Source organism: Hypanus sabinus, chromosome 5 (genome assembly GCF_030144855.1).
Source record: "Hypanus sabinus isolate sHypSab1 chromosome 5, sHypSab1.hap1, whole genome shotgun sequence".
NCBI lineage: Eukaryota > Metazoa > Chordata > Chondrichthyes > Myliobatiformes > Dasyatidae > Hypanus > Hypanus sabinus.
Window position 1 is genome coordinate 181,143,070 of NC_082710.1, and position 12,066 is coordinate 181,155,135.

The 12,066-nt window shown below is 45.8% G+C and overlaps 1 protein-coding gene across 1 annotated transcript in view; it reads left to right on the top strand.

The window, feature by feature from the left end:
• The window catches only part of neu1 (neuraminidase 1), a 60,839-nt gene that overhangs the window by 23,767 nt on the left and 25,006 nt on the right, over positions 1-12,066 (top strand). The window contains exon 3 of the mRNA XM_059971084.1: positions 8,139-8,401. Within this exon, the coding sequence (XP_059827067.1) occupies positions 8,139-8,401 (263 nt within the window). The remainder of the gene's footprint in view (positions 1-8,138; positions 8,402-12,066) is intronic.

The window sequence follows — 12,066 nt, forward strand, 5'->3', positions numbered from 1 at the left end:
GGTCCATGTCCATAGATCCTTCAAAGTTGCAGTGCAAGTTGATAGGGTGGTTAAGAAGGAGGGTGGTGTGTTGGCTGTTTATTTGGCAGATTTATTTCAAGAGCCACAAAGTAATGTTGCAGCTCAATAAAATTCTGATTAGACTAGATTAAACTCGGGGTATTGTGTTCAGTTCTGGCTGCCTCATTATAGGAGGATGTCGAAGCATTAGAGAGTGCAGGAGAGATTTACCAGGATGCTGCCTTAATCAGAGAGCACGTCTTATGAGGAAAGGTTGACTGAGCTAGGGTTTTTCTCTTTGGAGGATGAGAGGTGACTTGATAGAGGTGTACGAGATGAGGAGGAGGTTAGATTGAGTGCGTAGCCACAGACTTTCTCCCAGGGCGGCATGCATTGTGTTAATATTGAGGGAGAGTGCGGAGCACACCAAGACGCCAGCAGGCAGGATGGGCAACTGAACTTTTATTGATAACCCTGCTTGTACAGTATGTGAACTCCTCCCTTGTGGGGGTGGCTAACACTATTAACTACCACTACAGCAAGGGCACATAATAAGGTGTTTGGAGTATAGGGAGCAGTGGTGCAAGGGGTATTTTTTTTTAAACAGAGTGGTGGGTGTGCTGCCAGGTGTGCTAGAGGCAGATACATCAGGGACATTTCAGAGACTCTTGGATAGGCAGATGGATGATACAAAAGTGGAGGGAGGGGGAGATCAGATTAAACTTGGAACAAATTCAAAGGTTAGACCATACGGATTAGAAGCAGAATTAGGTCATACGGCCCATCAAGTCTGCTCCACCTTTGCATCATCCGGATCTAGGATCCCACTCAACCCCGTACACCTGCCTTCTTGCCACATCCTTTGATGCCCTGACCGATCAGGAAACTATCAACTTCAGCCTTAAATATACCCATGAACTTGCCCTATGCCACAGTCTGTGGCAGAGCATTCCATAAATTCAATATTCTCTGTCTTAAAAATAAATCCTCCTTATCTCTGGTTCCCCTCAGTTTGGAGGCTGTGCCCTCTACTTCTGGATACCCCTTCCTTAGGAAACATCTTCATATCCACTCTCTCGAGTCCTTCCAATGAGATCCCCTGCATTCTTCTAAATTCCAGTCAGCACAGTCCCAAAGCTGCCAAATGCTCCTCATATGTTAACCCCTTCATTCCAGGAATCATCCTCATGAATCTCCTCCGGACTCTCTCCAATGACAACGCATCCTTTCTGAGATAAGGGGCCCTAAACTGTTGACAATACTCCATGTGCAGCCTGTCTAGTGTCTTATACAGGCTCAGCATTATCTCCTTGCTTTTATGTTGTATTCCCCTTGAAATAAATGCCAACATTCATTTGTCTTTTTTACCACAGACTAGAGCTGTAAATTAACCTTCTGGGAGTCTTGCACAAGGACTGCTAAGTCTCCCTGCACCTCTGATGTATGAACCTTCTCCCAATTTAGATAATATTCCGCACTATTGTTCGTTTTACTAAAATGCATGATCGTGCATTTCCCAACACTATTCTATTCTGCCACTTTCTTGTCCATTCTTCCAATTTGTCTATGTCCTGCTGCAGCCACATTGTTTCCTCAGCATTACCCACCCCTCCACTTATGTTCATATCATCCACAAACTTTGCCACAATGCCATCAATTCCATTATTGAAATCCAAGTATCCTGAAACCTCAATCTTAATAATGACTCCAACAATTTCCCAACCTTGGCGGTTAGGCTGACTGGTCTATAATTTCCTTTTTTTTTGCCTTCCTTCCTTAAAAGAGTGGAGTGACATTTGCAATCGTCCAGTCTTCTGGAACCATGCCAGAATCAAGTGATTCTTGAAAGATCATGACCAATACGTCCTTTATCTCTTTAGCAACCTCTTTCAGGACCCTGGAAGAGTCCATCTGGTCCAGGTGACTTATCCGCCTTAAGACTTTGAGTTCCCTAGCTCTTTTTCCTTTGTAATAGCAATGACACTCACCCCTGCTCCCTGATACTCGTGGACCTCTGGCACATTGCTAGCGTCTTCCACAGTGAAGACAGATGCAAAGTACCCATTAAGTTCATCTGCCATTTCTTGGTCCCTTATCACTACCTCACCTGCATCTCTTTCCAGTGGTCCAATATCAACACTCGCCTCTGTTTTACTCTTTCATATAATTGTAAAAAAACTATTAGTGTCCTGCTTTATATTATTAGCTCATGTGCTTTCATATTTCATCTTTTCATTTCACCTTTCTAGTTGCCCTCTGAAAATTTCCCAATCATCCAACTTCCCACTCGTTTGGTACCTTATTTGCCCCTTCCTTAGCTTTTATGCAGTCCTTAACTTTCCTTGTCAGCCTTGGTTGCCGGCCCCTGCCATTACCCCTACCCCGCTGCAGCTCCAGTTCTCTAACACCGTCTCTAAGGAACTGCACCTTGATGCACTTTGTGCAGATGTAGCCATCGGGGAGGTTGATAGTCCATTGGAAATCGGACATCTGACACCCAGAACAGAACATTGGCCCTGTAGAGTTACACCCTGTTATTTCAATAGTTAAATAGGGAATGAACTTGCCTTCTTGCCTTGCCTCCACCTGCTTGTACAACATTGTGGGCCGAAGGGTCTGTACTGTGCTGAACTGCTCCAGCAAATCATTGGCATGTGTCTATAATAAACAGGAGCAAAATTAGGCCATTTGGCCCATCGAGTCTGCTCTGACATTCCAACGTAACTGATTATCCCTCTCAATCCCATTCTGCCCGTAAACTTTGACACCCTGACTAACCAAGAACCTAGCAACCTCTGCTTTAAATATACTCAAAGATATCACCTGCTCAATTGTCTGTGGCATTGAATTCCACTGATTTGCCACCCTGTGGCAGAAGAAATTCCTCCTCATCTCTCTTGCAAAAAGTATTCAGAGGCTGTGCCCTCTGGTCCTTGACTCACCCACTAGAGGAGTCATCTTCTCCACATCCTCTCTATCTAGGCTTTTCAAATTCGATGGGTTTCAATGAAATCCCCCCCCCCTCTACTAAATGTCAGTGAATACTGGCCCAGCCCCATCAAATGCTCTTCATACATTAACACTTTCATTCCCAGAATCATTCTTGTGAACCCCTTCTGGACCCTGCCAGCACATCTTAGATAAAGGGTCAAAACGTTTCAGAATACTCCAAATGTGGTCTCACCAATGCCTTATAAAGCCCCAGCATTACATCCTTGCTCTTATGTTCTAGAACCTTGAAATCAATGCTAATGTTGCATTTGCCGCCTTCACCCCCGACTCAACCCTTGGAGAATAATGCACAAGGGCTCCCAAGTATCTTTCCATCTCAGGTTTCTGAATTTTACTCCCCACTTAGAAAACAGTCTACACCTCTGTACCTTCTACCGAAATGCATGACTATACATTTCCCGACACTACATTCCATCAGTCACTTCTTTCCCCATTCTCAGTCTGTCCATATCCTTCTGCAGACTCCCTGCTTCCTCAGTACTATCTGCCCCTCCACCTGTCTGCAAAACTCTCACTTTGCTCATCCAAATCCAAATTCATTTATGTGAACAAGGGGTTGGGGGCTGAATATTTTTACAGGGCACTGTAACCTTCGACGAGTATAGGCCCAGAGCCACCAAGTGCTCCTCATTCACGTCTTCACGCAGTGTTTTAGTTAAAATGGCGTTGCTCTTCGAACTGAAGAAAAGTTCTAACACTTTGAGGGGGAAACGTGTGTGACTAGGTGAGTGGTGATGCAGAGTCTACCATCCTGATCAAGTTGGCAAGTTCCCCCGGGTCAGTGAGTCCCAGGACTGAAGGTCCAGGTGATCAAAGACCAAAGATGGTGAGCCCATTACTTGGAGGCCACGAGTCTGAGCGGACTTGGGGCAGCAAGCCCCAGGGTTAGAAACCCGTGCGAGTCTGGAGATCAAAGTCCCGTGAATGGCGAGTCCGAGGGTTGATAGCACAGGTTGAAGATTGAAGTTGGCAAGTCAGGAAATCGAGGCACCTGTGTCACGGGGTGTGGAAATCTGAAGCCCGATGTATTCAGGCTAGGAGATTGGAGGCCAGCAGGTACCTGTCCTGGGATTGGAGGACCTGTCTGTGCTTGTGTAGTGTTGGCGCGTGGCCTAGTGGATAAGGCATCGGTCCAGTGATCTGAAGGTCACTGGTTCGAGCCTCAGCTGAGGCAGCATCTTGTCCTTGAGCAAGACACTTAACATCACATTGTTCTGCAACGACACCAGTGCCAAGCTGCTTGGGTCCTAGTGCCCTTCCCTTGGACAACGTCGGTGGCGTGGAGAGGGGAAGGCCTGCAGCTTGGGCAACTGCCGGTCTCCCATACAACCCTGCCCACGCCTGCGCCCTGGTCTCATGATACTAACGGATGCCTATACCGTGCTTGTGAGTGAGTGCGATTTGCTGTTGATGTTTCAGGTCGAGACCTCTCTTCTGGACCGCGAAGGAATGTCGACTGTTTATCCATTCCCATAGATGCTCCAGAGTTTTGTGTGTGTATTGCTGTGGATTTCCAGAATCTGCACAGTTGATTTCTGTTGGTGTGTCGTTGTTGTTGTTCTGCTGAACATGGTGGGCGTGCTACCGTGGCGACAGTTGTTCCACGTTTCACCTTGTTTCAATGCACAGGTGATAAACAAATCTGAGTCTGACCGGCAGAGACATCGTGACATTTCAAAAAGGAAACGCGCGCCGGGTAGATGGTGATACCTACCTCACTGGTCACTGGTGTGGCCAGAGGGGAATTTCTTCTGTCCTCTGGTTACTCCAGTAAGTATTGTAATCAGCGCCTCCGCTGCCGTAGAAACAGAAGTACGAACTGCACCTTCATGCCGTCAAGATAAGACTGTGTTTCGCCTACTCGGCCCTCAGGCATTTTCTTAGTCAACTCAAAAACTGTAAGCATCCTTTGTTCTCCTCCGGGTAATTGTGGAGGTAGTGTAGTCGTTAGCCTGACGCTCTTGCAGTGTCAGAGATGGTGGTTCACTTCCTGCTGCTGACTCTAATGTTCTTCATGTGTGTTGCCTTGGGGTGCTGCAGTTTCCTCCCACGTACAGGGCAGGTGCGCATGCAAAATGACAAATTTCACTGTATGTGGCAAATAAAATGTTCCTCCCCTTGCTGTTAGGCATATTGGGCGACAATTTAGCTAATTTTTTTTTAGCATTTGTCTGTTTGATGAGGTCGAGTTGCTAGTTCGATGCTTGACTCTGCATGTGTGAACTTGTCAAATAAAGCTAATCTTTAATATTTGATCTTTGGGAGATAGTATTGCAAAAAGCAAGGCCATGGGTTACGCGTTCTAGGATGTCCAGACTGAATCAGCTGTGGAGCTATCTCAGATGTGGTTAGAAATGAACCACGTTCTCGAGGTTTGACCATTGTGTGTGTGCAAAGATGGCTGATATTCTTCCCTTAAAGATATCAGTCAACCAGTTAAGGTTCTGTGGTAACCATTAGCAATGGTAAGCATTTCTTCCTGAATTGCATGAATTAACATGCTGCAGTGATGCAAGGTGAACAGCACTGCTCTTGTCCTTGCAATGTGGTGCTGCAATAGTGGTTGGTCTGTTTCTACATTGCAATCAAGCCATTGGCACATCTCCCCCCCCCCCCGCCCCGCTGACTGCATCAGTTTGAATGATGTTGGTGTGTTATCCGAAGAGAACCAGTGGCATGTGATGGGGAAAGATGCAGGACTGGGTTGTCATGGTGATATTCAAATTCTGCTTTGATAGTCCTGCTCTCCAAAACTGGTCCTTAAACAGCCCAGTCTGGAGCTGCACTCTGATCTGGGTGGCATTTGCTTGTCTATTGTGTGTTAGTTCACTGTTGCAAAGTGGGCAACCCTAAAAAGACTTAGAATGGGCTAAATTGATGAAGGCCTGCCTGTCTCTAATGGGCACTGAGAAATTAGAGATGCTTTTTGAAGTCTGTGTTCTTTGTGGGGGCAGTAGATGGAGTGTATTCTGCCTGGTGGACAGTTCTAAATCACTTGGGAGTCCTTATACAGGATTCCCTTAAGGTTAATTTGCAGGTTGAGTCAGTGGTGAAGACAGCAAATCTAATGTCAGCATTCAGTTCAAGAGGACTGGAATATAAAAGCAAGGATGTAATGTTGAGGCTTTATAAGGCACTAGGAGTATTGTCAGCAGTTTTGGGCCTATTATCTAAGAAAGGATGTGTCAGCATTGGACAGGGCTCAAAGGCGGTTCATGCACATTATTCCGAGATTGAAAGGTATCCTAGGAAGAGCGTTGGATGGCTGCAGGTCTGTACACCCTGGAATTTAGAAGGAGGGGTGACCTCATTGAAACCTATTAAAAATTGAAAGACCTCGATAGAGTGGATGTGGAAAGGACGTTCCCTATAGCAGGACAGTCATGGACCAGAGGACACAATGTCAGAATAGAAGAACGTCTGTTTAGAATGGAGATGAGGAGGAATTTCTCTAGCCAGAGTGGTGAATCTGTGGCAGCTGTGGAGGCCAAGTCATTGGGTGTATTTAAGGTGGAGGATGATGGTCAGGGCATGACTGGTTACGGGGAGAAGGCAGGAGATTGGGGCTGAGAGGAAATGGATCAAACATTATGAAATGGTGGAGCAGACTCGAAGGGCCAAATGGCCTAATTCTGCTCCTATATCTTGTGGTCTTATGGATTTGTTCTGGTACTCCCTTCTCTTTTTATAAATGAGTTGGACGAGGAAGTGAAAGAGTGGGTTAGTGAGTTTGCAGATGATATTAAAGTTGGTGGTGCTGTGGATAGTGTAGAAGGTTGTCGTAGTTTACAATGTAGAAATGAGCTGACTTGGCAGATGGAGTTCAGTCTGGTAGAGTGGGAAGTGATACCTTTTGGGAGGGTTGAACTTGAAGGCAGGGTACAAGGGAAACAGTGGAATTCATTGCAATGTAATAGAACAGGCAGATCTTGGGAGTTCATGTCTGTAAAAACTTCTGAGCAAGTAGATAGGAGATTAACTCTACTGCCATGATGAGGCCAAACTCAGGATGGAGGAACAACACCTCATATACCATCTGGGTAGTCTCCAGCTCCTTGGTATGAACATTAAATTCTCCAACTTCTGGTAATTCCCTTCCTCTCTCTTCCACCATCCCACTTTCACTCGGCCTCCTCTTCCAGCTGCCTATCACCTCCCTCATGGTTCTGCCTTCTACTACTACCCATAGTGCTTTCCTCTTGCGTTCCTTCTTCACCTCTCCTGCTTCCCCTCCTCCACCCCTTGATCTTTCCTCCTGCTTACCCTCCTCCCACCTTCTTTATAGGGCCCTGCCCTCTCCTTCAGTCCTGACAAAGGGCCTGAAACATTGACTGCTCATTTCAACGGATGCTGCCGACCTCCTGAGTTCATCCAGCTTTTGTACGTGTAGATAGGAGATCACGAAGCCACATGGTGCATTGGCCTTCAGTGGTTGGAGGATTAAGTTCGGGAGCTATGAGGTAATGTAGCTCTATAAAATCGTGGTAGACCACATTTGGAGTATTGTGTTCAGTTCTTATCCCCTCATTATAGGAAGGATGTGGAAGCTTCAGAGAGGGTGCAGAGGAGATTTACCAGGATGCTGCCTGGATTAGAGTGCGTGACTTATGAGGATATGTTGAGTGAGCTCGGGCTTTCCTCTTTGGAGTGGAGGAGGACAGGATGCTGCCTAGGTTAGAGAGCATGTCTTATGAGTTTAGCTTAGTTTAAGCGAACTAGGATTTTGCTTCTTGGAGCAAAGGTGGACGAGAGGTGACTTGATAGTTATTCAAAAAGATAATCATAAGTGCCTTTTTCCCAGAGTGGGAATGGGAATAGTTAGTACAATTGGATTTGAAGGTGATTGGTGGAAAGTATAGGGGCGAGGGATGTCAGAGGTAGTTTTTATTTACAGAGAGAGTGTGAGGTGCACTAATCGCACTGTAGGGGTGGTGGATGCAGGTTCATTAGGGACATTGAAGAGATTGGCATGTGAATGATAGAAAAATGGAGGGCTGTGTAGGAGGGGAGGGTTTGGAGTCATTTGAAAGGTCAGCACCACATCGTGGGTCGAAGTACCTGTACTGTGCAGAACTCCTTTGCTAAAAGATTCCACTTCCCAACACACCTCTTGATGTCTCCACCAGGTGTCACCTGGAGTCCAACCACTTTCCTGGACAACGATGGCTCAAAGCTCGACGGCCTGAACCTGGGGGTGATACTGGTCGACGAGGAGAAGGACATCATCTTTATCATCTTCACAACATGTGCCCACTACTACCATTGTAATGTCTCCAGCACGCTCCTGATCAAAAGCACCGATGACGGGCGGACGTGGACCAAACCCAGAAACCTGTCAAGTGTGCTCGGCCCGAAGACATTCATGCCGGGCCCCGGATATGGAATCCAGGTGAGCTGGATATGGGGGGGTGTGAGAGAGAGAGGGAGGGAGATGGCAGAGAAACAGGCTCTTAGTTCTATTAGGTCTGTGTCAGCCATCAAACGCCCATTTCTGTAAATCCCCAGAACTCGAATATTATCAGCAGCATATGCCATGAAATTTCTTGTTTTGTGGCAGTAGTACAGTGAAATACATAAAATGTATTATTAATGAGAAATGAGTGCAAAACAAGGGACCAAAAATAGTGCAGTAATGTTTCCAGGTTCATGTACAGTTCAGAAATCCGATGGGGAAGAGGAAGAAGCTGTTACTAAAACATAAAATGTGCACCTTCAGGATCCTGTACCTTCTGCTTGATGGATGCGGAGAGGGTATGTCCTGCATGGTGGTGGATCTTTCATGATGGATCACGTCTTCTTAAGGCATCGCCTTTTGGAAATGTCCTTGAAGGGGAGGCCGGTGCCCGTGATGGGGCTGGCTGAGTTTACAATACTCTGCAGATTTTTCCGATCCTGTGCGGTGGCCCCTCCTTTCTAGATGGTGATGCAACTAGTTAGATTGCTCTCTGCGGTACAGCTGCAGAGATTTGCTGTATAACCCCATTAACGTGAAAGGATGAAGGGGGAGTGAGAATCGGGTCTAGTACCAGTGACATAAGTTGTAAAATCTGTTTCGTGCCAGCAGTTTAGTGCAAAACATTGAAGGAAATTCTAAGTTGCAATGAAAAAGTAATTAAATAGTCCAGAAGAGGAATATCAAGATAGCATTCATGGAACTTTAAAAGTGTTTGAAAGAAATAAAAGTAGCTAACACTGAGCCGGCACTCAGCGGAGACTGTGGCTCCATGGCATTTGGAGAGGAGGAGGACGTGCCTTAGCCAAAGGACAGTGAATCTGTGGAATTCATTGCCACGGGCAGCTGTGGAGATCAAGTCATCGGGGATATTTAAAGCAGAAGTTGCTAGGTTTCTGATGAATCTGGGTGTCAAAGGCAGGAGAATGGCGTTGAGAGGGCAAATAAATCGGCCACAGTTGAATGACAGAACAGACTTGATGGGCTGAATGGCCTAAATCTGCTCCTTTGTCTTTACTGCCACGTTGCACTTTTGAAGAGTTGGGGTGATATTGGTCTATAAACAAAACACTTACGATGATGAAATCAGATTGGAAAACAAGTTAAGAGAACAGTTAACAATAGTTAAAATTGCAAGAATGAAAAATGTATTTCATACAATCTGCCAGAGCTTAAAGATTATTCACACCGCTGATAGATGTCACCTCAGCAGATACCCACTGAAATGAAAAACATTGGGTTTCTGTCTGTTGGAAGACGTAAGAAATAAATTAACTGGAGGAAACAATAATACCATGGCAACGCACACAAAAATGCTGGAGGAAGTCAGCATCTATGGAGATGAATAAACAGTTGACATTTCAGACTGAAACCCCTCATGTGAGCTGGCATGGAAGATGCCAGAACAAGAAGCTGGGTGGAGCAGATGGAGGACTAGCTAGAAGGTGATAGGTGAAGCCAGGTGAGGTGGGGTGATGAAGTAAAAAGCTGAGAGGTGATAAGTCGAAAAGACAAAAGGTTGGAGAAGTGGGAATCTGATAGGAGAAGAGAATGAACACTAGGAGGAGGGACACTGTGGGGAAGTGATACGCAAGGGAGGAGACAAGATTAGAGGCCATTGGGGAATTGAAAAAGAGGGAAGGTTGAGGGGGCAAAATGTTACTGGAACCTGGAGAAATCGAGGTTCATGCCATCAGGTTGCAGGCAAGCCAGACAGAAGATGAGGAGTTTCTCCTCCAGCATGAGAAAAGCCTCCTCATGATAATGCTCTTGAGTGAGCAAGTTGCAGACATCTTGGGTTACAAGGAGAGGATGTGCAGATTAGGACTTCATTCCCTGTAACATAGGAGACTGATGAGTGACATAGAAACAGAAAACCTACATCACAATACAGGCCCTTCGGCCCACAAAGTTGTGCCAAACATGCCCCTACCTTAGAAATTACTAGGTTTACCCATAGCCCTCTATTTTACTATTCTCCATGTACCTATCCAAAAGTCTCTTAAAAGACCCTATCATATCTGCCTCCACCACCGTTGCCAGCAGCCCATTCCACACATTCACCACTCTTGAGTAAAAAACTTACCCCCACATCTCCTCTGTACCTACTCCCCAGCGCCTTAAACCTGTGTCCTCTTGTGGCAACTATTTCAGCCCTGGGGAAAAAGCCTCTAACTATCCACACGATCAATGCCTCTCATCATCTTATACACCTCTATCAGGTCAACTCTCATCCTCCGACGCTCCAAGGAGAAAAGGCCGAGTTCACTCAACTTGTTATCATAAGACATGCTCCCCAATCCAGGCAATATCCTTGTAAATCTTCTCTGCACCCTTTCTATGGTTTCCACATCCTTCCTGTAGTGAGGCGATCAGAACTAAGCACAGTACTCCAGGTCAGGTCTGACCAGGATCCTATATAGCTGCAACATTACCTCTCAGCTCCTAAATTCAATTCCACAATTGATGAAGGCCAATACACCATACGCCTTCTTAATCACAGAGTCGACCTACGCGGCTGCTTTGAGCATCCTATGGACTCAGACCCCAAGATCCCTCTGATCCTCCACACTGCAAAGTGTCTTACCATTAATAATTTTTTCTGCCATCATACTTGACCTACTAAAATGAACCACCTCTCACTTATCTGGGTTGAACTCCATCTGCCACTTGCAAAGCCCAGTTTTGCATTTTATCATTGTCTCGCTGTAAACTCTGACAGTCCTCCACACTATCCACAACATCTCCAACCTTTGTGTCATCAGCAAACTTACCAACCCATCCCTCCACTTCCTCATCCAGGTCATTTATAAATATCACAAAGGGTCCCAGAACAGATCCCTGAGGCACTCCACTGGCCACCGGCCTCCATGCAGAATATGACCTGTCTACAACCACTGTTTGCTTTCTGTGGGCAAGCCAGTTCTGGATCCACAAAGCAATGTCCCCTTGGATCCCATGCCTCCTTACTTTCTCAATAAGCCTTGCATGGGGCACCTTATTAAATGCCTTGCTGAAATCCATATACACTACATCTACTGTTCTTCCTTCATCAATGTGTTTAGTCACATCCTCAAAAAATTCAATCAGGCTTGTGAGGCATGTCCTACCCTTGACAAAGCCATGCTGACTATTCCTAATCATATTATACCTCTCCAAATGTTCGTAAATCCTGCCTCTCAGGATCTTCTCCATCAACTTACCAACTACTGAAGTACGACTCATTGTTCTATAATTTCCTGGACTATCTCTATTCCCTCCTTTGAATAAAGGAACAACATCTGCAACCCTCCAATCCTCCGGAATCTCTCCTATCCCCATTGATGATGCAAAGACCATCGCCAGAGGCTCAGCAATCTCCTCCCTTGCCTCCCACAATAGCCTAAGGTAAATCTCATCCAGTCCTGGCTACCTAATCAACTTGATGCCTTCCAAAAGCTCCAGCACATCCTCTATCTTAATATCTACATGCTCGAGCTTTTCAGTCTGCCGCAAGTCATCACTACAATCACCAAAATCCTTTTCCATCGTGAATACTGAAGTAAAGTATTCATTAAGTACCTCTGCTATTTCTTCCAGTTTCAAACACACTTTCTCACTGT